This window comes from Sciurus vulgaris, assembly GCF_902686455.1.
Source record: "Sciurus vulgaris genome assembly, chromosome: 11".
NCBI classification, from domain to species: Eukaryota; Metazoa; Chordata; class Mammalia; order Rodentia; family Sciuridae; genus Sciurus; species Sciurus vulgaris.
In genome coordinates this window covers 49,826,955-49,854,315 of record NC_136472.1, presented here as the reverse complement: position 1 = coordinate 49,854,315, position 27,361 = coordinate 49,826,955, and the positions used below count along the sequence as shown (strand labels likewise).

At 33.8% G+C, this 27,361-nt stretch overlaps 1 protein-coding gene across 1 annotated transcript in view; it reads left to right on the top strand.

Annotated features, from left to right (window-relative positions):
- Nucleotides 1-26,914, top strand: part of SLC17A6 (solute carrier family 17 member 6) — a 40,464-nt gene extending 13,550 nt beyond the window's left edge. The window contains exons 4-12 of the mRNA XM_079103255.1: nucleotides 7,227-7,341; nucleotides 8,288-8,375; nucleotides 10,693-10,779; nucleotides 13,526-13,668; nucleotides 18,104-18,253; nucleotides 22,857-22,989; nucleotides 23,423-23,533; nucleotides 23,928-24,055; nucleotides 24,823-26,914. Of these exons, the coding sequence (XP_078959381.1) occupies nucleotides 7,227-7,341; nucleotides 8,288-8,375; nucleotides 10,693-10,779; nucleotides 13,526-13,668; nucleotides 18,104-18,253; nucleotides 22,857-22,989; nucleotides 23,423-23,533; nucleotides 23,928-24,055; nucleotides 24,823-25,158 (1,291 nt within the window). The 3' untranslated portion in view covers nucleotides 25,159-26,914. The remainder of the gene's footprint in view (nucleotides 1-7,226; nucleotides 7,342-8,287; nucleotides 8,376-10,692; nucleotides 10,780-13,525; nucleotides 13,669-18,103; nucleotides 18,254-22,856; nucleotides 22,990-23,422; nucleotides 23,534-23,927; nucleotides 24,056-24,822) is intronic.
- The last annotated feature ends 447 nt before the right edge of the window (nucleotides 26,915-27,361 follow it).

Genomic DNA, 27,361 nt, shown 5'->3' with positions numbered 1-27,361 from the left:
TTCATCCATGCACATGATATAACAGTGTAATGTGGCCAATATCATTTCCCAGTATTTACAAATGAGTTCTTTAGGCCTGCTGGAGTTAAGCAGTACGTGACTCCTTAAGTTATGTGATGAGGAAGGGAAGACTATTCCTTTCCTCTAGTTAATAACAGCAACAAAGTTCTAAAACTCTATGTAAAATCAAAAGGAGTCAGTGAATGTCACTGAGCTTTCCAGTCAGTGTAGAGCAGATTATTCAGCAACATTTTTCCACCTCTTTTTAAACAGCAGAGATTTGAACTGAGAGCAGAAAGGCAGAGGATATGAATTATAAATCATCTTCCTAAATGCTGTAGTTTTCCATTTGAGGAGGCACATAAAATTAGAGTTGCATAAAATAATAAATACATAGCTGACTTAACTTTTCAGTACATGTCTTTCTTCCTGACAGTGACTATTTAAGGCAAGCATCCTGAAACTTATTTTACTCATGAGAGAACTGAATATAGAATTAGTAGAATTATTTTCCCAGATTCCACTCAATGGTCAGAGGTATAGCCAGAGCACAAATCCCAGGAGGTCTGATTTCAAATTATATTATTCTTTACTAACACATTTTTCCTATTAAATCCTATGAAATAAATTTAAGTGATATTTTATAAAGTTAGTCACTAGATGGGTAGGACCATAGAAAAGAGCATGACTGTGAAACAGTGTTAAGCTTTTACATGTTTGTAGGTTTTGATTGCTAGACAAGTCTTTTGTTCAGAGGACAAACAAAATATTTGCAATGGTGGATATCATTTTTGGGCAATATTCTGTGAAACCGACTATATGGTTTCAGAGGATGAGAAAGGCTCAGTGGTGAACAGGTAATGAGAGCACAGTTGGTTTCAGGAGATTCCAGTCTTGCTTGAAAGATTTAAGGATGAGGCCAGACTGGGCCAAGTACTTGAACTCAGCAACTATCTCAAGTGAGGATTTATCCACAGGTGTGCTCTAAATTTCAACCCAAAGTTGCTTACCTACAATTATTCTGTGAAAGGAACGGATTTTCCTAGAATTGGTAGGATACAAGAGCAACAGTTCAAGAGCAAATAAGTGGCCAATTAAGTGAAAAAGTTATTGAGATAATGGAGATTAAAAGAAAAAAGATTTGTTATTGCATATATATACCTCAGGAAGCAAATTTATTATTATCCTTTGTTAAGGTTTATACACAAAACTAATTGGAAATGCATTGCCTAAGGATGTGTCCTATACCCATAGCATTCTTCTAGCACTATGGGGATAAAAGAAAGGAAGACCTGGACTCCATTCTCCAAGAGACAAAATAATGGGTAGAGTGGAAGATCACGTGACCTCTTGGTTTAAGTGATCTATAGTGCTTTAGGAATATCTCACAGGTAGACTAGCTAGAATGTGTGTGGGGTGTGTGTGTGTGTGTGTGTGTGAGAGAGAGAGAGAGAGAGAGAGAGAGAAAGAGAGAGAGAGAGAGAGAATAAGTGAGGTGAAATTGAAGGATAAAGGTGGGATACTAAAACAGGTATTTATATAGGAAAGTTTGTCCATTTTTTAAATTATTATTTGTTTCAATCAGCTATTTTAGAAAGACTATTGGGGCCCAAATTAAAAGACTGGATCATCTCCATCAATCCTGTGTGACTTCAAAAGGGAAGATAGGATTCTTATTACATATATTCATGAACCTCAAGCTACTAGAATTTCAGTAGGATATGGAGCGACAATGTATCTAGATTCACAGAAACAGTATTATCTAATCAGGACAAAACTGTTCTGGAAGAAAGAATGAGGAGTAATAACTGTCTGAAGTTTATCAAAGGTTTGGGAATTTCTATGTAATGATAGCTAATATTTATAAACCATTTATTCCAAAGAAGACACTGTACCCTTTCATGGTTGTTGTATTTAATTTTTGTGATATTCCTTTGAAGTTTGGTAACTTGTTATTTCCATTTTACAGGCATAGAAAGTAAGGCTTAGAGAAGTTAAGTGATGACAATTTACCCAGGGTCATGTCTAGTAAGAAATTAGAACTGGAGTCTGAATTCTCACAGTGTATCTAAGAACATGTATTCTTAACTAATGTTATGTCAGGGTGTTGTATAAAATTCCTGAAGAAAAAAGAAAAACATGAGAGCTGCTCAGTCAATCTATTAGTGAGGACAGTCAAACTCAGGTCAAATAATTTAATTTGGCTCTTGATCTAATTTCAGTTTGTGTTTTGTTTTAAGCACATCTTTTATTTCAGCAGGTGTTTGCATTATAACTTTGCTCCTCCCTCTATAATATAAAACAAGTCCCATATTTTCATATCTGACTCTAGTTTTTTAGGCCATCTCCCCTTCCCTACCTGCTTCTTTTGTGATGACCTGGGGAATACCTAGCATTGATGAAACAATGATTCTCAAAGCAGGACCAGCAACATTGTCATTGGTTGGGAACCTGTCAGAAATACCATTCTCAGGCAGGCCCACACAAACCTACTGCATTAGAAACTCAGACACCTAGAAATCTGTATTTCAAAAAGTCATAGTTTATTATCATACATACTAAAGTCTACAAATCACTGTTCTAAATTATTTTATAGTTTTGAACTTCTTTTTGATACTGAATTCTACTACTTTTTCCATTTCTTTATTGAAGAATAAAGTCAAAACATTAATAAGTGAATCTCTTCATTTAACCACTTAATTCAAAATTTAAGAGCAAAGTAACACAATGCTATTCTCACTCTCAACTGCTGCTACTCTCCATATTTCAAGGGGGATTTCATTTTTCAAAGTTTTTATGTCATATATATATACACACACACTGTATTTTACATGGTTAGTACTAGTATTAGTTATATTGCAATTGGGAGTATGGTAGAACTTGCTGATTATATATCTAGGGTCCACATCTACAACCAGACTGAGCCATCATGGTTTATTATCTCTATAACCCGGCAAATTATTTAAACTTACTGGGACTTGGTTACTCCATCTGTAAAACAAAGCTAGCAGTAAAAGCTTTATAATACTGTTGTTAGCTTAAAATGAGAATCTGGATACTCTAATTATTCAATAACCATTGACTATTATGGTTTCTACTTGACTGGTTCACAATTATGGATTTATTTTTATGTGCCAGGAACCAGACTTTCATTTAGCCTCAGAGCATTCTTAAGAGCTATAATACATTAATACCATCATTGTACAAGTTCTAACATCCCATAAATGCTTGGGATGTGCCAGACACTTTTCTGCATACTTTCCCCATAATAAACTGTAGGTTCTGTTAATATTCCCATTTTGGAATCAAGGATGAATACAGAAAGTTAAATATACTTTTCAAGGTCACTCTAGTAATAAGTGACAGAAATGATCTTTGAGCCCAAGCAGTGTGGTTCTAGCTTCAAGTCATTGTTCTTAGTCATTGCACAATGCTGCTCTCTGCTCCTTTCATGGGCAAAGAATCAGAAACCTAGAGAGGTTAAACTGCTTACCATTTATAGGTATTAAGCAACAAAGCAGAGTCTTAGAAAAATTTCCATACTGTATCTATGTCAGCCTTTTTCTCCCTTAACTACTGTCAGTGACTTTAGCTATGTGTTCCTCTGCAAGTCCTCTTCTCACCTGAAGAGAGGGTCTTGCTCACCTTTGACTTCCTAGCTTCATGGGTCTCTCCACTCAGTTCTAATAAACTTCATGTTTATTTCACGTTGGGGATATAATCATTACTCATCCTCTATGATCGCCTCAAATTCCATCATTTCCAGGATGTGCTGGAACCTTGGACCATACTCTTCACCTCCTTGTCCTGTCTACATGTCTTCAAATCTTCCTTATTCATCACTGTGCACTAGACATTCTTACTTTTCCTTTCCACTGCATGTAACCATTTCCAATACTGCCCTGGTATCTGGTACATTGTGTGTTGCGTAATGATATTTCAATCAATGATGACCACATTTATAAGAAAGGCTCCATAAGATTATATTGTAGCCATCTCAGTTTGTATGAATACAATGACAAAATCACCAACAAGGCATTCATATCCCATTGTTGAAGGATGCACCACTGTACATGATGGACCCTCTTCTGCTTTTGAATCTTTGCTCATCTGTTCCTTCTTGTGGAATTTCTTCCTTCTTTTTAATATTCATCTCCCAAGGCCTAGCTAGAAGTTTTCCTGTTAAAGGTATGCTTCCTGGTCAACCCAACTGAAATGAACTTTCATCTCCTCTGATTTCTATCTGTACTTCTGTGATGGCCTTTGGCACATGTTGTCTCTTGGCTCTCTTTTTCTCTGGAATACAGAGTCATTCTTACTGTTCTGAGTGTCTATCTGCATCTTATATGTGAAAGAGTACCTGTTGTCAATTTAGATATTTCTAGATTCAAATCTCAGCTCTAGCCCTTACTATTTTCTTGGCCAATCTTTCTGTTTCAGTTTCCTTAGTTGTTAAATGAAAGGAAAGTTAGGACAGAGAGTTTTTGTGTGGATTATAAGAGGTAAATAGATGGAGAGAGTATAGTAAGTGCTCTGCAAATCTTAGCCCCTCCCTCTAACATAATTCTGCTCTAAATATAGTCTCACAGGGTAGAAGTGTGGATGTATAAATGAATGTTGAGGAAGGAGGCTGCTTCAATTTTAGCTGCACAGTAAGAGAAAGTATAAAGGATTTTCATGTGGCAAAATTTTTGATAATCAGAATTTCAATTACTTGGTTATTAAGTTGGATAGCAGTTACATAAAATTAAGATGAGGTTATGCAAATTTTGGTAGATTTTTATTATTAAACAGAATAAAGTCAATTTATTTTCAGAAGCAAAGGCAACTAATAATGAAAAGCATAGCTAAAGGGATTAATTAAATTGAAGATATTTAGATGATATCATGAAATCATAGATCATTAGAAACACTATTTAGGGAAAGAGCAAAGTAAACATTGAAAGTGATCTACTGGCATGTTATTTCAGCAATAGTAGTATGAATATTATTATTTAATTTATAGTTAGAATCCTTAAATTCATTACTAGCTCTGTAGTAATTGCATGGTCAGATATAAATCTTCTGGTGAAATCCACCATCCTGGAAATAAGATAGAACTGGAGTTGAAACAGGCATCCCTTACTTAGAAATGGTTAACGATGTGAACAAGTAACTTCATTTATGTATAACTTAATTTCTTTATGTACAGTAAAAATACCTGTGTCACTGGGTTGTTAGGTCGTTGTGGATTTTATGGCATGTGAAATATTAGCATGGTGTTCACTAGGTCAAATAAGCCCTCATTAATTTTGATTATAGTGGGTATTCAACAAATAGTTCATAATTGATTCACCTCTTTGAGGGGATGATATTGTCCCCCAGGAAATATTTGGCAATTGCTGGAGATGTTTTTAGTTGTCATAACATGGGAATGGAAAGGGACATACTATTTGCAACTAGTGTGCACAGTCCAGAGATGCTACTAAATGTCATACCATATGCATCCCCCAACAAAGAATTATCTAGCCCTAAATATCAGTTTTGTGGAAGTTGAGAGATTCTAAGATGAGGAATGAGTAAAATTCATCTCTCACCAGCTTATCTACTGACGGTACTGTTTTACAACCCTTTAAACTGGGAGAGAGAAAGTGATAATGGAAGATTATAGTCATAGAAAATAAAATTTACTCAAAGTACCCTCAAAATACTTATAAGAAAACAAGGTACACATGTTAGGCAAACTTGGATAAAAAGAAATTTTCCCCCTCAAATCTTAGCATGCAAAATTATTTTTGATATCATATCTAAAATATCTATTCACACAGACATGAGAGAGGAAGAATGGGATAGAACACTCGACTGAGTAGTGATGATTTACCTCAGTGGAGAGAAACCACAGAGGGGAAGTGGACATAGTCTGTATTATTTTTACACTCACTATTTGATGAGACCTATGAATAGCCATAAAAGAGCTATTCCATTCAGTCCTTCCTAAAGTTATCTAGCAAATTTTTGGAACAAATTAGTAATATTCAAGGTCCTTCTCAGAAATCCAGGTTTTTAACAGTCATATTTAAGTGTTTCCCCTGGAAAAAAATTGAGAGTCTATGAGGCAGTGAACCCTGACTGAATTTGGAAACCCATGTGTGACCTGATAAATCTTGCCCCAGAGTCAGTCCATTATGAATAGTATGTGCCCCAAACAACTCTGCAAGGGCATAGTTCTTAAGTTCTCCAGTTGCAGGAAATTTTTGTTCCACAGTGTGAAAATTACAGAACCTCTCTTTAAAATGATGACATGGAATATAATTTGTACTTACAAATGCATTAGTGTCTAACCCCATATTTACAGCAATGCTTTCTTGAATTTTGTGTTAAGTGTAATCTTGGAGGTGTGCCTCAAACAGGATCTTCCCAACTAATAAACCCCAGCCCTCCAACAAAAAATAGAAATAAAGAAAAAATAAGGTGGAATTGAGAAAGATATATTAAGTATGATTATTTGTATTATAAAAACATGCTATGATAAGTAATCATTAGTTTGCTTATGGTGCGTTTAAAATATGATTCCATTTATATAATTTCTATGTATATGCAGTTTCTATAAAGTAGCAAAGTTGTATAATGTGAAGCCAGACTCCACTTATGCAATCATTATTTCAACAACTTCTCAGTGACTACCAGCTGTGTGTCAGGCACTGTGCCAAGTCTTGGGACCAAAACAATTGATTTGAAAACAGGCTCTTGCCCTTAAGCAACTTACATTATAGACTGAGATTTGGGTCAAATACATATTCAATGATTTATTAAATATTTTCTTTTAAAAAAATATTTGTAGTTGTAGATGAACACAGTACCTTTTTTTTAAATTTATTTTTATGTGGTGCTGAGGATCGAACCCAGTGCTTTATGTGTGTGAGGCAAGCACTCCACTCCTGAGCCCCAGCCCCAGCCCCTCATTAAATATTTTCAATTTGTAATTAGATTTATGACAAAAATAACTAAAAGGAAGTATAATCAGAGTTATTAGATTCTTCTTTCATTTCTTGTGCATTCGAATGATGTATAATTTCTAGAGAGTTCAAGTGTTCACTTACAATGGCTAACCAATCAAGTCCAGAATATATTTTATTATTTCAGAAAAAAAAAACTACTTTAAATTTGTAATCGTTGATTAAATATTTAACACAACCTGAGAAATTAAACTTTCTGCCTGTAAGCGTGTTCCTTCTTTTCTATTTCAGGGTTTTTGGAGCTGCCATACTTCTTACCTCTACCCTAAATATGCTAATTCCATCAGCAGCCAGAGTGCATTATGGATGTGTTATCTTTGTTAGAATATTGCAGGGACTTGTTGAGGTATGGCATCATTTTAGATTATTAGATTGTTATTGAGAACTGCTAACTTGCCTTTGTCTAAATAAATATACTTTATTAAGTTGTACTACAATTTATTAAAATATAATATTGTAAAGTTTAGGTAATCGGATATTTGGGGTTAAAACTGAGGATATCATACACACTAGGCAGGCACTCTACTGTTGAGTTGCATGCCCAGTCCTTGGGCATTTTATAGTAAGTCTCCTTTGTCCTTAATCATAAGTTTCCACTGATATAATTCATTGAATATATATTTTAGGCCTCTGATGCTAGTGATTGACTCTGTTCCATATGTCTGCAGACTTTGGAAAAATATCACTTAAACTTGAGTTTGTCGTAACTATTGCCCCTTCTCTATCCTTGGAGTATGGTGGAAATAGATAAGTAATCTAAAATATTTAGACACTGGAAAAACCTTCTGTTTACTTAAAAAAAAATAGCATCAAAATAATAGAAAAAGGCTAATTATTTTAAGTGTCTTAAGTTCTAGACATTACTTTCAGGAAGTATGATCTCCAAGGCTCTAAGCCTCAGATTCTTTTATGTAGATTCCTTTTTTGGGGAATCATTGAATTGAATACCTCACAAAAATTTCTCCAAATTTCATAAACTGTTCACAATTACATGTAACTTGATTAATATAAGGTCTTTTATTTTGCCTTAATCAGAGAATAATGTGAGGTAGAAGAAAGACCTGAGGTGTGCAGAGAATTTGAACAGGTCCCTGAAAAACTTTCATGTTGTACATGGTCTGAACTGAACTTTTAAAATGGGAGCTTTTTAGGGAGTGGATGAGGACCCATTGGTAGCAGCTTTCTTTAATATCTTTGGACCATGCTTTAGGAAACAGCCTTAGGCAAGGGGACATGCTCATTTTTCCGTGACCCTGCATCCTAAATGGTGAGAATTATCTTCTGCATTGCAGGGTGTCACCTATCCAGCATGTCACGGGATATGGAGCAAATGGGCCCCTCCTCTGGAGAGGAGCAGACTGGCCACCACCTCCTTTTGTGGTGAGTAAAATTTTAGGAACACCTTGCTAAGAATTGAAAATGTGGTAAACAACTTTAAAAACTCTCTGAATTTGGCAGGGGGTTAAGTTCTTGAATATCATTTCAATTTCTTCAGTTATGATTGGTTTCCTCAAACCCTCTATTCCCTCAAACCCTCTATTCCCTCCATTTCATATTCCTCTAGGAGTTGATCCATTTCATCTTAGGTTTTTATTACATTATTTTTCTATTATTCTTTTGAGAATTTCAATGTTACTTCTTTTTAATACAATTAGACATAAAAATGTTTAAAACACAAAATTTTAAACACATTTGGAAAGGTGAAAGTATAAAAAAATGACATCTATGGATTTATGTTTGCAAACATTAATTTCACTTTGAATTCTATCTGGTACTAAAGTCTCATAGTTTATTAGAAGCAATATTTGATGCAGTTATATTCTAGAATTATAGTGGATAAAACCTAAAAACTCAAATCAAAATAACCTTTAAAATTAATATGATTTTCATCTAGTTCCAAAGTGATATTACCATAAGTTTCTGTTCATTAAAACTTTTACTTTAGGGAATAAAACTGACTTACTGCTATTTTAGGAAAGATAATTAATAAACATTTATTACACATCAATCTACTTTTAAAACAATGCTTTTTTTGGCTACTCTGTGTCGCTGGCTCTTTGCAGTTCCAAAATCCATGGATATTTGTCACCGCCTGCAGCAACAACTTGCACGGGTCTTATGGGTGGTGGAGTGGAAACTGAGCTACTTCTATCTTTCTCTTTGGTGCACTGCTTTCTTGCTTGTTTATAGAGGATAGAGGAAATGAGGTTTACTTGCTTTGAGAGGAGAGAGAGAGAGAGAGACTTTGCTTATTAGAGAGACTTTGCTTATCAGAGAGAGAGACGTTGAGAGAAGGACAGGCTTTGCTTAGAGCTTAGAGGAAGAGACTTGCTACACCTTAAAGTCCTGCATCCTGTGAACTAAGGGTACGTCTACCTAAGGTGCCCTAGTGATGTGTCTCAGTTCTCCATTCTGCGATCTGCCTTCCGCTGCTGCCCCTACTCGCTGCTGCCGCGCGTGTTCTTCTGCTTCTCTGGCTGCTGTTGCATATGTCCCTACTAGCTACTGCCACGTGTTTTTCCCTCTGGCTGCTGCCTCGTGTCTAGCTGCTTTTTCGCTAATGGCTGCTGTGGCGTGTCTAGCTGCTTCTGTGCGTGAGTGAGTCTTCTTCTACTGCTTTTCTGCTAATGGCTGCTGTTCCTTCTGTCTTGCTCCACCTACGCTTCTATCACCTCCAGGAGGCGGAGAGCAGGGCCACGCCTCTTACGCAAAGATTAGGCGAGATGTTCTGAGCAGGCAATTAGTGCTCGAGAACACATGTGCATGCACTGTGTGCGTGGATGATAAAATCACCTGAGTGTGCTTATGTCAATTAACCTCCTTGCTGCCGATGTGATCAGGCACCATCCTGGCGCCGCCAACGTGGCACAGCTCCCAACAATTCTGAAACTACTTTTGGTTCACTGCTAACTTTTAAATCCTTAAGACAATCAATTTGATCTAAGTTTTCCTACTCTTAGATCCTATTTTTTTTGGCTGAAAAGTGCTTGTGTTTTCCGTTTTTAAACTAAAACTGCAAAGCAAGAAAACAGTTTTCCAAATCAGACAAAGAGAAAATAGAAACCCTTCTTAAAATTCAAGAATTAGGAATATTGCAAATAATCCTAACAATAGGAAATTAGGCATAAGCCATAATGAAAGATTAGCAGTGTTATTGCCTTGGAATGTTGCATTTACAAGCATTTATGCATAAATCCTAAGGTATAAATAGTGCCATATTTGTCTACACATCTAAGCCATTAGTTCCACAATCGCCTTGGATAAGTTTTTAAATGAATTTTTAAAAATCACTATGTAAAGCTGAAATTGCATGATTCTGCAATTTCAAGGAGACACTTACCTGACCTTCAAGAACATATCTCCAGTGTTTCGTTAGTGTTGATGCACTCTGCTCTCAGCCCAGCACACAGTTGTGCAGTACACACACCATCCAACATGCACTTTTATTATTTTTAAATCTCTTTTACATCTTGGGTAGGTGGGTGCTATTCACTGTATAACTCTATATCCCCATATAAGTATGTTGGCACATACACACACACACACACACACACACACGAGTATATGTGTGAGTATATGAGTGAGTGCACATGGAGCAGGGCATGGATGTGTGATTGTACTAACCAACCTGAGAACATGAGATGAAATTGAGAATTTCTATTGATTTAACTAACTTTCCTCTCCCTTTCTACTGTAGGTTCCTATGCTGGGGCTGTAATTGCAATGCCTTTAGCTGGTATTCTTGTACAGTACACTGGCTGGTCTTCAGTATTTTATGTCTATGGTATGTTACAATTATTTATAGTAGAGTTGTAAGAAATGTGCATAGGCTAAAAGAAATACAATCATAGGCAACAAGGTCACTGAGTGTATTTCTGTATGTACTCATGTTCTTGCTTTAAGAATTCTTTCCTTATATTCTGTGGTTAAAAATAATATCCTATAGCTGCTACTTTTCCTACATTGCCTTTCTTATTTTAAAAAGCAAACACATTGCAGATGAAGACTTTGTAGTGTATGAAATATGTTTTTGGTTATGAAGAAAAAGGCTAGCTCTTTATTTAAATCTGATAGGAAGAAAAGAGATAAGCAGCAACATACCTCCCTATTTTTTGTTTTGTTTTGTTTTGATACTGTTTCTTGGTCATTTCCTCTATTCTACCTCCTTAAGACTAAACCGGGACAGGGAGGTGTAATATAGGGCTAGTGCTAATGAAACAATTCAATTCTGCCATGAAATATCAGAAATCAGCACCGGTGGCAGCACATCTTAGTGGTCTTTTCCCCATACTTAAAGCAATTAAGCCCCCAAGTTTAAGTGTGAAGTGAAACTGTAAGTCTAAATACTCTATCAAAAAGCCAAAATTTTACTGCTTTAAAGTACCCTAAAGTCTCTCTAAGAGGCATATTTTTAATAACGAGGAAAATAGTAATATTAGACAGCTGAATTCCAATGCTCTTGTCACTGATTAACATCACCTTTGGATATGGGCATGATAATCTGAAATATTAATGAAGTCATGCCATAGAACAGTGTTGGGATGCTTCCAAATTTGCCCTGATTCATTCTCATTTTGAAATGTTCTCATCAAAACAAATACAGAATGTTCTATGTTACTTTATAATAGGAACTCCTCTGGTCATTCAAATTCTGTAGATAGGTTTTAGATACATGAATATATCAACAACATGTAGTTGTTATATTTTTTCTAGGGAAATCTTTTCATTAAAATTTAATACACATTTTGCCTTGGATCTTCAAAGGAGTTCTTAATTTAACCAACTTTAAAAGAACCTATTTAGAACGTATGGTTTTGTTTTGCATGAAGCCCTATAAGTCCTTTGTGCTTTTTTGTTCATTACTTACTTGAACATATGATGTGTCTTTAATGTAATAAGCATTTCTCTTCAAATCTTTATATTTGTTTTTTCATGGGGAAGGAGAATACTAATTCAGGTAGGGTATCATGAATCTAGTCTCTTCATTTCAAGTTTTATCTAATTTAACATTTATCATTGAATGATACAAAGCTGTAATCTGAAAATTTCATAGTACTTGCTTACTTGCTGTCTGTAAGAAAAACTGGGTCTTGAGCTACACATTAAATATTTATATTTTTAAAATTAACAAGGTTAAAACTTGTACAGTAGAGTAAGATGAAAAAGATAATACATACAGAGCAATTAGAAGAGAGTATATGGCACATACAATGAATTCAGTTAGTGGTAATGGTAATTATTACCGAATTATGGGGTGCTCTCCTTTGTTGGATACTTAACATGTGCCCCTCCACTGTTCTGGATTACAGTTAAAGAATTACCACCATTAACTTCTTTTTGTCACAATATTACAAAAATGAAATATGTTCCATTTTATAGTGGCAGTTTAGAAGGATTTAGTTACTATTTGGATTATATAGCTAACTAGGGGCACCACCTGCATTTGGATCTGGGAGAGATCTATTCTAAAACCAGTACATTATTCCAAATTTTCACACACTGTCTGGTCCTGAATTATGTTTGCTTCCATGTTCGGTAATTAAAAGGTACATGGCACATCAGAAGCTCTGTATGGTATTATGGAACACTTCTTAGAGATTGGATAAGCAAAAAATAAAGCATTGGAGAGATCAAGGGCATTTAGATTTTTTCCCAAGGGACAAAAAGAATAATATGAGGGAAAAATGAAATGCCCAGCTGCTGGGAAAACAGAATAAATCACTTGAAATTATTTCTTTTTTTAATGCAGATGGATTTATGTTGCACAATAAAAACATGTTTTGATGGTGAGAGTGCTAAATAAAGAAGGGGATGAAAAAAGACTTGCAAACAGTTTATGGACATTGAATTTATAACTTTGTGTGTGCAAAGAATGATCAATAGGCAATAGTAGTGCTGAAAATAGTGTGGTATGTGGTCACATACAGTGTGAAGTGTTATCACGTTGATTACAGAGGCCCAGTTTGTATGCAAGATAACCACTTAGGTGAAAATAATCTTCTAGATTTTATTTAGTAGTCTGTTTATTAGGAACTGCTAACAGGAGAAGAAGATGAATGAACATTTTTCCTTTCTGAAAATGTAGATGACTTTCATATATTTAAAGCAGGCAAACGTGAAAAGGATTCACCCTTAGAAAATTATTTGAGGGTAAGAATTTGTCTTATTCATTGTATTTCTCTCACTTGGCAGAATTTCTGGAGTAGGAAATGCTCAGTAAACGCTTGTTGGGCATGTGAATACCTTCCAAACTACAGCATTCAATAGTTATAGTGATTTGTTTGCCTATCAGTGCATTCAAAATACCTAGAGAGATAAAACCACAGGACCAGCATTCAGGAAGGTTGAAGATGAATGGCAAAATACAATAGGAAGTGACCAAAGTCAATTAGCCATATTTAAAATCAAACTCTCCTTTGTAAAGAATGTGTTGTCATGAGATGACTATATTTTTATTTCAGCACATACTATTAAATGAAGTATTTGTAATGACTTTCTTTGACTTCCTTATTTTGGGATCTTTCTTCCAGGAAGTTTTGGGATGGTCTGGTACATGTTTTGGCTTTTGGTGTCTTATGAGAGCCCTGCAAAACATCCTACCATTACAGATGAAGAACGTAGGTACATAGAAGAAAGCATTGGAGAGAGTGCAAATCTTTTAGGTGCAATGGAAGTAAGAACCTTATTATGGTGTATATTCCTACTATTATTCCCCATCTCACCTTCCTTTATCAACCACACATTTTATAAGTCTCTATTCAGTAAAACTTACGTGGTATCAAAAGTCACATTTTCTTTTCTTTCTTTCTTTTTTTTTGAGAGCGGGTTCATTAATATTTCCTGATTCATTTAGGAAGGATTGCTACTTCATCTATATTTCTTTTTTTTCCTTTATCTTTTGCATCTTAAAACTTGTGCTGTATTTAAATCTCAGCAAATTTTAGTTCAGTGTTATCCACAATTTAAACAAGTTCCATTAATACTTGGTAATTTTAAGTTATAGAAAATTTCAAATTGACCATGAAAAGGTCTATTTTTTACATATTGAATATTCAAAATGTAGGCTTTACACATGTATATTTAGTTACATGTGATTTAGTAAATAGTAAAGCATTAAAATGCCATAAATAGAAAGCTTACATGGAATATATACTTAATGTACTTTAATATTTTCATTGATAAAATGTCATCTTTAAGGATTTTTATGAGTGTCAAATATTGTAATGTTTTGAATATGTTTCTTACAATTTGGTTTCTTAGGATTTGCATATATGGAAGGAAAAGATAAATGATTCATCCCATGTAATATTAATATACAATGCAGAATAATTAATAAATAGCCATTTCATGTTAAAAAAGGAAGAAAAGTGGTCAACAAAAGTCGTGTTTTCTACAGATGTTCAGTAATACGTCCATTGAATGAGTTACTCCAATTTTTATGCTTAAGAGTTGGAAAGTATAGAACTCTGACGGAGAACCAATGCCTGCATTACGTTTTTAAAACACACTCTCATTTCCCTTCTTTAAGTGTGTTTAATTTTTTGTTCTTATTTTCCACTTATTTGTTAGAGTACCCTTGTTTTTAACATATTTTAGGCAAAAAGCCTTGTCATCCATTGTTGTTGAGCATACCTTGGCCTTTAGTGAATATGAAATCCCAATCTTTCAGAAGCAAAATTTTCATGATTAAAAAATTCCTGCTGAATGTGCTGGCACACACCTATAATCCCAGCAATTCAGGAGACTGAGGCAGGAGGATCCTGACTTCAAAGTCAGCCTTAGCAACTTAGGGAGACTCTTAAGTAACTCAACAAGACCCTGTAATATAAAAAAGATCTAAGGATGTGACTTAGTGGTTAAATGCCCCTGGATTTAATCCCTGGTACAAAAAACAAACAAAAAACAAAACAAAAAAAAAAAAACCAAAAAATAAAACAAATCAAAAAACCCCAAAACAACAACAAAACCACCTTAATTTCTAGTTATTCTAAGAACTAGATAAATTTGGCATTAGTACTTTTCTTATTCTGTTTCCTTCTGTAAATGGCCTGAAATTTTCTTTTTGTTGGTGGCTACTTGAGAAATAAGTGGTGATGCGGGGAGGTAGGGTAGGGACTTAGAGAGTGCTGTGGTACCCACCACCACTATTTACAGTGAGCAGAAGCCAAACAGAATCTGATCTCTGACCATTTCTGAATTGAGCCTCAATTTCTAGCCAAAAATATTTAGATCAATATATTTCCTCACTGGTATATATCATGTTTCTTTAATTTACCAGTTCTTAAAAGGCCATGTGTCCAGATCATATACACATTTTTTAAAAAATCAGAAACTTAGACTGTGTAATCTAGTTCTAAGAAATAAAACTCCCCAAAACAAGCAAGTAGCTTGGTAAAATAATCTCCAAACTTCCATGTCCTACCCATTATTCCTTTTAAAAAGTACAGTATTTTACTTCTTAATGATATTTTCTGTGTTCCTGTAGCTTCAAAGTAAATTTGAAAATGTAATCAAATGGAAGTAGAATTTGGATTATAGTTATTTTGAACATATAATTGCAAACAAATTCAATAAATAGCAAAGCAGAAAAAATAGTAACAGATTGCTCCCACTTAACCAGTGTATAGAGATGCCCAAGAGTGATAGCAGGGGAATTCCCACAAGGGAATGGCCTAAAGATTTACAGATGGGAACTTTTTACAATTCCAAAGAAAGATGCACTGAATACCAGGGAGATCAATCCAAAACCTTTATTAGGTGAACTTGCATAGGGCTGCAGCCTATGCTAGGGTTGACTGCAGGAGAACAGGTGTTCTATGTAATGACTGCAGTGAGCTCCTCCGTGTAGAGTTTATGTAAGGGTTAAGGAATTCTGCTCAAGACTAGGGCCACTTTCTTTCTGGGCATTAACTTAGACATTTTTATCAGTGCCTGGGAATGTTCAAGGCTTGTGCTTGAGTTCTAGTCTGTGGGAAAAACATACTGCTAGCCGGACCATAGCAGATCAATGCATTTCTCAGTTAGGACCTAGAAAAAAATGGGGAGGAGGGTCTAGGGATACCCTACCCAGGAAGATTTATATACCACACAGATGTACCAATTGTTAAAGTCTTGCTGTATTTATTTCACTTTTGTTTTGCTGAACAATTTCAAAGTATAGCACTTTATTCATGAATACTTCACATGCATCTCCAGAAAAAAACAATATTCTTCTTCACAATGTTGGTACTACTATCAAAGCTGACGCAATTAGCTATTATTCCCTAACATTATCTCATACCTAGATCATATCCCAATTTCTAATACCCAGTCCATATTCTGATACCCAGTCTATATTCATATTTTTGACAGTTATTGGAGTTCAGATCTAATTAAGTATCACAGGTTGTAGTTAACCTATAACCTCTATATAACATCTCTTAAACATTATATAGGAGGTTATTTAACATTTCTTATATCTCCTTTTTTTCTTAAAAATAATATTTAAATGTAGCATGCAGATAGAAATATCCATAAATCCTAAACAGATTGCTGAATTTTTATAAATTAAACACATCTATGAAGCAAACAGCCAATTTCATAAATGGAGCACAGTCAGAATACCATAAACCCACCTCTAACTCCCAAGGATCTTTATGGCATAAAATTATATATTTCCTCTTACACTTCATCACATGCTCTACCAACTAAAGAACAGAATTCTTAGGGGAGATGATTCTGCTATGAATTAAAGAAAGACTTTTCCAGCAGGGAAAATTTAGTTGCTTCTAATTTTCTGAAGTCATTCCTTACATAAACAAACAACAAGGAAGACATTTTTCTTTAATCATTATCTGTGAAATGTGTATACTCATCAGGCACCATTTCCCTTAGACATACTGAATTATTTTTGAAATTATACCTTTTGAATCAGTCTGTGGTGCTGTCACTATAAATTTTGTCTAAAGTCATAGTACTCATTACATATTATTAGGTTAGATTTTTGGCTTTGTTTTGATTCTTCTTTGTATTACATATATTTGTTATCACCACTATGTAACTTCTGATTATAATGCATTTAAAAAGCTAATTATAGTCACATTAATATTAAGAATTCTGTGGTTCTACGAGTCTACATTACAAAAATGTTTATCCCTACTTTAGTAATTTGGTTAGGTTGAGAACCTCAACCTAAAATTAAATGCCGTTATTTTAGGCTATTGTTTCTTTACAAACTGTATGTTGGTATTCAAAATAAAGTATTTGGGGCTAGAGTTGTGGCTCAACCTAGCACATGTGAGGTTTAGGGTTTGATCCTCAGCACCACATAAAAATAAGTCAAATAAAGGTATTGTGCCCATCTACAACTAAAGAGAAATTTAGAAAAATAAATACTTTGAGAAAGTATTTGGGAATATGAGAGATATTTTTGAAGTTTTAAGTATGCTAGGTTTAACTTCTTAAAAGGTATCCTAAGCAAAGACAATCATATTCAGATTGTCAATTTTGAATGTTAAGCTATCATACATAACTGGTTATGATGTGCACAGTGCTGGTGATGGTCAAATACTTTAACCTAGCTGCAGGCCATGTGACTTTGATAGAACCTTGTACTCCATTGTCACAGAACTTATTAATATCCATGAGTTATCAAGAGAATTTATAATTTAGTAGTTCAATAATTGGTTTCAGACAGGATCTCAAATACTGCAATTCTTAATTTTTTCTTTTATTTCTTTTCCAAACTACATTTAATTTGCAATATTTTAAATAAATTATTTTAGATATCACAAGGTACACTGATTTTTGCAATGAGTATTCAGCTGAAATAAATCTGCTAAGAATTTTAGAATCTATGCTTCTGGACTTAATTTTCTATAAATGGAATTTTGCTTATTCTTAAAGTGAAACAATTTCACCAGAAGAAGAATTTGGTATTTTATTTTCCTCTTCCAAAGATTATTCATACAGATAAGGTTAACTGATTGTTGGAATTGTCAATTCACTATCTCCTGGTACTCCTACTCATGCCCCATCATATACATCCTGAAAATGTACAGTACCTATTATTCCCATCAAATTAGAAAATATGAAAAATGGTCAGAATAACTGAATTTTTGGGATTTCAGAAATTCAAGACTCCATGGAGGAAATTTTTTACATCCATGCCAGTCTATGCAATAATCGTTGCAAACTTCTGCAGAAGCTGGACTTTTTATTTATTGCTTATTAGTCAGCCAGCATATTTTGAAGAAGTCTTTGGATTTGAAATCAGCAAGGTATGTAAAAATTAACCTTATTTAAATAGTGAATGATTTTTGTATTTAAGATAAGTACTTTTGCCAAGTCTTCTAACTTTTTTGAGTTATTCTTTTATTCATTCCATAAATAACTGCTGGAACATAGAGGCTAAGTAAAGTGTTTGAGTGTACTACTGTACTTTGCTATCTGTGAGAAATTGATCTCCAGTAGTGGGAATACAGGCAAAATGAACTATTGTCTGATTGTACAGTACTTATATCTCAGTTGGTCTGAGCAATAGTGCAGCTTTTTGACTCTAATAACACAACTTCCTTTAAGTCTGAAGTCAATCAACAGTAAACAAAAAGTTATTTCACTTAAAGCCAAGAAGATTTTACTTACATAATTGTATTTATGTAATTTCTTCTGTCCAATTAAAGATGTACGTTTAGCTAAAAAAATCTGAGAATATTCTTTTTGTTAATACATTATATAATTTAATTAGCATTTGTTGAGCATAGAATATGAAGCTTTGTGTGAGATTGTTTAGAAATAAAACCATGATTTCTGTCCCCCAAATGTTCACAGCTTGGTGGCGTAGACAAAAACTAAGTTACCAATTAAATCACAGAATGTTTGGTGCTGCAGACATTTGTTTACAACTACGAAGCACAATGATTTTCAGACTTTTCTGTAGGGTTGAAATGAACTTCAAATACTACTTTATATTTGTATCTGGAGTTAAAACTTATAAGGTTCTTTCATATTCATGAACAATATTGTTTGGTTGACCAGCTGAATAACCTGTCATCATTCCTATTCAACTGATAGGGAAACAGAAATTAAGGACATTATTTAAATAACCTAAAACTATGCTAGTAATAAGTGACAGAATCAAATTTAGACCTTGATTATTTGATTTCTATTTCATTTCCCTTTACTATGCTATTTAAATTCAGGTAAGCCCTAGATCCATTCAAACATTTAGCACATCATTGAATGCCAGCTCTGTGCCAAGTCCTTAGCTGAGTCCTGAATACACTCGTCTGTGCTGGCAATGGTCTTGCCATTTTTATTTCATGTCGTTACATAAGTCCAGCTGGGCTCTCGTTATTCATATTATGTCTCTACTTGAAAGACTATCTGAGGCCTGGAACTGAAGAAAACCTTAGTTTAGGAGTAGCTATTTTAAGAGCTCTTTTGTAATCCCTGTTTCTAAGGAAACTGTTTCCTCCATCCCTGAGAAGAATGACTGCTTTAGACAGGGCTCTTCTCTCTGGAGCTGATCAAACATTGCAGGGTAGCCTTTGGGAACTCTGAGAGGTGTTACACTTCTCAACAAAGGCTGCTGGAGGTGTGAGTCCATTTTCATAATCTAGGACAAATATGACACTGAAAGGCTATTAATAAAGTCTAGTCTCCCGTGGGAGAGTGAAGGAGCCAAATGATGCTAATGAAACTGTGTGGTCATTGTGGCCTTCTATTTCCAATTAATTCAAAAAGCATAAGTAAAATCAATGATGTTTAAAAGCAAAAACTAAACATAATCAGATGGGTTGATGCATTTAATTTACCTGTTATGTTTTTAGCTAAAATTATGGATAAATTCTACACACAGAGATTGGTCTAAATCTCTTAATTAGACTAGAAAAAAACCTCTATGTTTTACTTAAAAATGTACAGAAGAGGTGAGAAGGACTTAGAGCATAGACTTTGGATTGAGGCTGATGTTACTTTGAATACAAAGGTCTAGAATGAAAAATTGGTACACAGTATTGGGGTAGTTTTTGAATAATTCTCAGCCTTGATTTCCTTTTGTATAAATAATGGTACTGATACCAATTTTTAAAACTGAAAAAAATTTGTTAATTAATTAATTTATTTTTATTGGGACTTTATAGTTATACATAGTATTGGGGTTAGCAAATTTTAAATGAAATAAAATATTCACATGGAAATTGGCTTTCCCAAACCTTCATTAAATTGGGTGTCATACAGATATAACTGTAAGTTCAATGGCTTAATCTTCATTCCAAATCTACTGACTCAGTTATGACAGAATACATATATGTGTATACATATAAATATACATACACGCATAAGTTAACTATATTATATAGTTTTATATGTTAGAACTAACATGTATATACATATAAGTTAACTATGTAAGTGTGTGCTGTTTTTAAACTGATATGTATATATATAATATTATATTAGCTTATGCTAATATGTAAGAATTTTCAGTCTCTTTGAGAATGGCACGTTAGGGGAACACCAATGCTCAAGTTAATTCACATTTTGGGGATCAGCCAAATGAGAGAGAATATTTGTTTCTTTTAAACATCCTATTTCAGGGAAGAGAAAAACAGTATTGAAAGGGTGCTCTTTGCTGCTGTGCATCCTTCTAGTTTCTAACCAGAGCATGTATCAGAGGGTTGCCATCCAAACTGTGTCCCAGAAGAATGAAGAGGATGTGACAATGTCTAATGACCTGATGTTTTCATAAAATATCAAGTTAGAGAACTAAAACATTTAGCCTCGTCTTGGGCCATATTGAAAAAATTAGCAAACTTCTGAGTGATCATCATAAATCATGATACTCTTAGAAAGGTTTGATCATTCTGATCATGTGTCAAGTGCATATTCATGATGATAAGTTACTAAAAGATGAGAAGACACTTGAAAAACTTCCATGAAGTTTGAAGCTTCTGTGTCCTTGTTGAAGTCACATACAGACTACCTCTGCGTATTGCTTATGGGAGAAGAGATTTCATATCTTTAAATGTTAAGTCAGTGCACTAAAGTATTTCAGAACTTCTGTCTCATGAACCTCTAGTTTGTAGTTCTTCGCATTTCTCACAGTGCTTTACAACACCCTTTCAGAGAGAATAAATGATAATTACACCTTTGTTCTTTTCTTATCCAAAATAATCAAAATGTTTACTTGAATAGATAGAAAATAGCAGAGAACTTTCAACTTAAAAACTTTTCAGCTGTCTCAAATATTGGGATACAATGCATTCTAATTTTGTAGGCTTAGGAAATGTAGTCACTCCCAACCTTTGAGCCTGTCTTCATGAATATCAAAGGCATTGCCTGTTATTCTGTGTAAATCATCATATGGTGTGTTTAAAAATGTTTTATTTTCCCCAGTGGATTATTTCTACACATTGATTTCTTGAAATGGGTCTAACTGCAACTTAGAAAGAACCATTATATTTTTCTAGGATGTTATCCTCAAAAGCAATGATGTTCACCTATTGTCTGTTTGCCTTATATGTTTATTTACCTTGCATTTTTTAAGCTCCTACAAAATGCTAGGTTTTAACTAAACTAATCATTCATGTATATTATCTGATTTTGATTTTACTTTCTCAAGTAAATTTGGTGCTAAGCATATGGGTTAAAAGTTCAGTCTTTGAACTTAGGTAGAATTGATTTAGAATTTGCCTCTGGCAAAAATTTAACCCTTCTAAGCCTCAATTTCTTCATTTAATAATAATATCATTGACTTCCATCAGGAGAAGAGAGAATTAAATAGCGTAAACAGTTAGGTTATCTTAGAATCTTTCATTCTCTCAATTAGTCATCACAACAATCATTAAGCTCCACCATACACTATTCTAAAATAAAATAGAATTCTTGTCTCACATCTTCAGTAACTTAATTGGAAAAGCATCCTTGAGCACAAATACTAAACACTTACCTATTACTTATTATATGCCCCAAATTGTGCTTCAAAGTATACTTAGTGAGAAACGTCCTTATATGTTACATTCAAAATTTGCTATCTATTTATGTGGTAGAATATTTCTTAAACACATTTTATTTGTGCTTTCTGTCCCCATAAAGCCCCCATAATGCCTAGAGAACTGTACCTTACAAATAATTAATGTCAAATTGATGCTCATGGGTTTGTTTTCGGATTGGGCTAAATAGTATAAAATCAGCTCAGAAATTCTGTACTGCTGTCTGACAATATTTCCACATATTGATATTTGACAGAAAATACCTAAATTTGAAGAATCAATCTGCACTATCTGGTCTTTTAGTCTATGTGAGTTAAATTCCATTTTATAAAAAGTGTATACACACATATATATGTTTTATAAAATCCCATTTTGTATATATATGTTTTATAAAATGAGATTTTATATATAATATTTAAAATGCAAATATAAAATGTTTAACTTTATGAATTTCAAAATACAGACTCCTTATTGTGTATCAAAAGCACTTTTTCTCTTTGTGTTTCTCCCTCCTCCTCTTCTCTCATCTTGTTAATGATGAATTTGTGTAAAACACATGTAGGAATATAAAATGATAGACAAATGTAAATCATTCAATGATAAGAGCCAGGTAGGTTAATTCATGAACTCAAAATTTACTGAGTCATAACACAGCACTAAACAATTTCCTTCTTCACAGAGAACAGAAAGGATCAAAGTAACTTGCTTAGTCTTTATTATTTATTGTGTGGAGGTTACTGCTTTTTCTAGGAATGAGTAAGAGGTCATTTAGAGCCAGTGTTTTGCCTTCCTCTTTTATGTAGGTTTGATGATGGATTCAGATACCATGGCCATTGAATTGCCCACATATTTATGGTCACATCCATCTTTCCCCTTTCTTGTTTTTCATCAGGTTGGCATGCTCTCTGCTGTGCCACACTTAGTCATGACAATTATTGTGCCTATTGGAGGACAAATTGCAGATTTTCTAAGAAGCAAGCAAATTCTTTCAACAACTACAGTGAGAAAGATTATGAACTGTGGTGGTAAGTGCATGTGTTCCAATAAGGATATGGGTTTAGTTCAGTAAGTTCTAACCTATGTAAGTGAATAACTTCCTTCACACATACCAAACAAATTAGTTGCTGCTAAATTTGTGCCTTCATTGAGCATTTTAAAGCATTTACTTCCCTTCTTACTTCAAATTTTTATAACTCCTAGTTTTAGTTCACTGCATAATTGTAATTAAACCTTTCCAACCATTAAAACTTTATGTTGTTTTGGGTACTTTTAAAATTAAAACCCAAGGAACGCACCTGCAATATCTGGGATAATTTATTGCTATTATTGTCATTATTAAATTTAACTTTTCTGATGTGGAATGTCTAGGTCAATACGTATGCACATTTTTAGTGAATTTTGCTCACTGGTAAAATTCATTCATGTTTCTGAAATATTTCCATGTGTTTGTTTCTGAAGGTTTTGGCATGGAAGCCACATTACTTTTGGTTGTCGGCTATTCTCATACTAGAGGTGTAGCCATCTCATTCTTGGTACTTGCAGTGGGGTTTAGCGGATTTGCTATATCTGGTAAGACACATTTTTTCTCTTTTTTCCTTGTATGTGTGACATCCTGGTTTTGGCTGGTGATTATATAAATACATTTGTCTAAATTTTGTTTATTGAGTATCAGTCAAAACATGTAGAAAATATTATTTAGATTTGTTACTATTTCATTTCCCCCTCATGTACTTTCTTGATGTTGTTTGTTAAGAGAACACTTTCCTTACTCTATAGAGCAAGCATTACATGTTAAATACTGGATAAGAAATCATAACTCTTTACACTCTCACTGTATTCCTGAGCTAAACGATCAGAATGTGATAAACACCTGCTTTGTACTGAGTTGTGATATGCTGTTCTACAGGTACTTACTTCTCAGAGGTCTGTGACTCCCTGAGTCAAAGCTTATTGTGTATTTCAGGCTTCAATGTCAACCACTTGGATATTGCTCCAAGATATGCCAGTATCTTAATGGGCATTTCGAATGGTGTTGGCACATTGTCAGGAATGGTTTGCCCTATCATTGTTGGTGCAATGACAAAGAATAAGGTAAGATGGACCAGAACAGATGTTCAGTTATAGAAGACTCTTTATCATGATTGGAAAAAAGTTACTATGGCCTCCTTGGCATGCTCCTTCTGAATGCAGTTCGGTCACTGTATTTGAGTAGGAAAGTTTAATTGAGGTCCACAGGAAAATCTCTTTCTAGGAATTCTTAAAAAGCACACTTTCCCAATCAATAAGCAAGTTATTTCCCAACAACTTTTAACATCTGTTTCTTTTTAAAATTTTTTGTGGTGCTAGGGATTGTACCCAGGTCCTTGTATATAACATGTATTTCTGGTATTTCTGGGGTGACAAAAAATCGCCCTTAGCTTCTTCACATAGGTAAGCAGAAGACTTCTCAGCTTTATTTGTAAACCTCAATTGTGAGTCTCCTGCAGTTGTCCATGGGAGAATGTTAATATTAGCTATTTGTCCTTATATACATACATGTAGAGCTTTGAAATTATGTTTTAGCAGAGGAGATAAAGGAGTAAGAAAAAAGATAAGTAAATCAATGGAAATGAAAATAAAATATTGATGCTTTTTAAATCAACAGGGTATAGATATATTTGAAATTTCACTTCAGAACGTTTTAGATTAAAAAATTAAATAATGAAAGAAATAGTTTTATAAAAAGTTTCTATAAAAGCGTTTGCTTTGCATGATCAGGTCCAGTAGTTAGAACTGCAATGGCAGAGCATTCAGATAAGATATTAGGCTTTTCAGTCGTGTAGAGTTTGTTCTCACAGCACCACGTCTTGTCCCTACAGTCACGTGAAGAGTGGCAGTATGTCTTCCTGATTGCTGCCCTTGTGCACTATGGTGGAGTTATATTTTATGCAATATTTGCCTCAGGAGAGAAGCAACCCTGGGCAGACCCTGAGGAAACAAGTGAAGAAAAATGTGGATTTATCCATGAAGATGAACTTGATGAAGAAACAGGGGACATTACTCAGAATTATATAAATTATGGTACCACTAAGTCTTATGGAGCCACAACACAGGCCAATGGAGGTTGGCCTAATGGTTGGGAAAAGAAAGAGGAATTCGTACAAGAAGAAATACAAAACTCATATACCTATAAGGACCGAGATGATTATTCATAACAAAACTACTTGCTGGATTTATTTTTAGTGTTTGTGATTAAATTGATTGTGATTGCACAAAAAATTAAAAACGTGGTGTAAACATGTAAACATATCAACAAGGCAAATCTTGCTGTAAAAATGAAATCAGACAAATTCATGAAATTATCATCAAGTGCAATCTGTAGAAATTGTGAAGTTACATCATTTCCATTCTGGTCCGCCATTCTTGTGTTTGTGATTTAGGGTTTCACTATAGAAACAAGTAGTATTCATTGGATTCATATATGCTAGAACTCATCACCATTTAATAAAGCACAACTAAAACAGTTGGCACATCTCATCCTACAAAAGTTAGGAAGCCAAAGCTACTTGATCATGCAAAATGCACTTAAATATTTGTTCCCTGTACTGCAAGATATCATACAGAAAGTTGTTTAAAAAAAATGAAACTGTCAAATTGACTGCTTCAGAAATTGACAAAACCAATTATGTGTAAATTATTGAAGAAAGTATATTATGTACTAGTAACTAGCAAGTTGAACTGAACAATTATTAGAATTGCATAATGTGGAATATTTTGTGATCCTCAAAAGGAATAGTATCTTGCAGTGTTTTATATGAAATGCTTGGGCACAAACACTTATTTTTGTGAAAGAAAACTTGTAAAGTGAGGGGTATGCTTCATGTTCTTCCATTCATTACCTAACAGTATAAAACACTTCACATTTCAATAAATTTCAACTTTTCATGTAGCATATCACATAACTTTTTTGCAAAAAAATATGAAAAGAAATAGACTTCAATGTATTTTTTATTACAACTTTGTACTGGTTGTAACTTGCATTAGGGAAAAAATATATACACCATAAAGAATCTATTAATGAATTTACTATGAAGGTATAGCCCTTATAATGCAATATTAACAACAAAAGGAATAGAAAATGGTTTAGATATCCCTATTAATAATTAAATACTATATGACACTTGTGCCACAGAGCTATATGTAATATGAAAAAATAAACTTAATAGAGATATTGTAAGTAGACAATTTTATTATTTAAATTCCCACCTAAGAGATATTTGTCTTAAATATATAGGACAACAAATTATATTAAAATTATATCTATATATATATCTATATATCTTATACATATCCATACACACAGAAACATTATAAAAAATTGTCACACAAAACCAAAAATAGCATACACCTAATGTTGGGTTAGGGAATTGCAATTTCTACTTTCATAGAGTCGTAGAATTTTAGATGGGGAAGAGGCATTTTGCTTGCCATTTCTTAATATAATTCAACAGGAATTGCAACATTTGTGTACCAAGCAATAAGTGCAATGCATAAAATTTCCTCTCTATATTATCTTCATTTTGCTTGTGGTAGCTTTTTGGATGGTTGGAATGATTTTTTTCTTTTAAAAAAGTTAACATCAAATCTCTTTATAATGTTCTAAAATAATAATAATGCATTTCTCCATTCAATTCCAAATATTGTTGTACTTAATTGTCTATTCTGGATATTTGATCTGTTCATTGTATTGTGCTAGTGACTGGAGGCCCTGCTACTGCAAATATAAACCATAAAGTTTGTTTCAAAAATGCAAACCATTCTTGACCTTAAGAAAATAAAAGTATCTTTTGCTTTGTGTCTCAAAGTGATGTAATGTGATCATAGTTTTTGTTGTGATGAATAGAAAAAGCATAAACTCTCATTTTGTTGCAGAAAAAAAGTGTTAATAAAATGCTCTATTTATCCTTTTGTAAAAAGGAGTACATTAGTTTGTTTTTATCTCATTTAATTGGTAGCTTTGATGTGAATTTGACTGATGGATGCTCCAATGAAGCCAAGTCTAGGCTGAAGAATAATAACCTGTTCAGCCATTTGGGATTTAATGAAATAATATGGCATTCTTTAGATTGTGTGAGACATGGTTTTGTAGGGAGAGTTTCAGACTAAAAAATAGTTCTCTGAGTCATATTCTATCATTCAATGACAGTATTGTTATAACTGCTGCCAAATTTAAAGATTTGGAAACAAACTTGAAACATGTCAGTTCAGGACTACCACCTAATTTTCATTGCGCACAGAACTGATGTTAGGTACTGCCACTCATTTTTCTATAGTATCTTATGTAACTCCAAAATGATCCTCCAAAGTAGGTACTCATTTATTCCCAGCTTAAAAAATGAAACAAATGGAAGTTTGGAA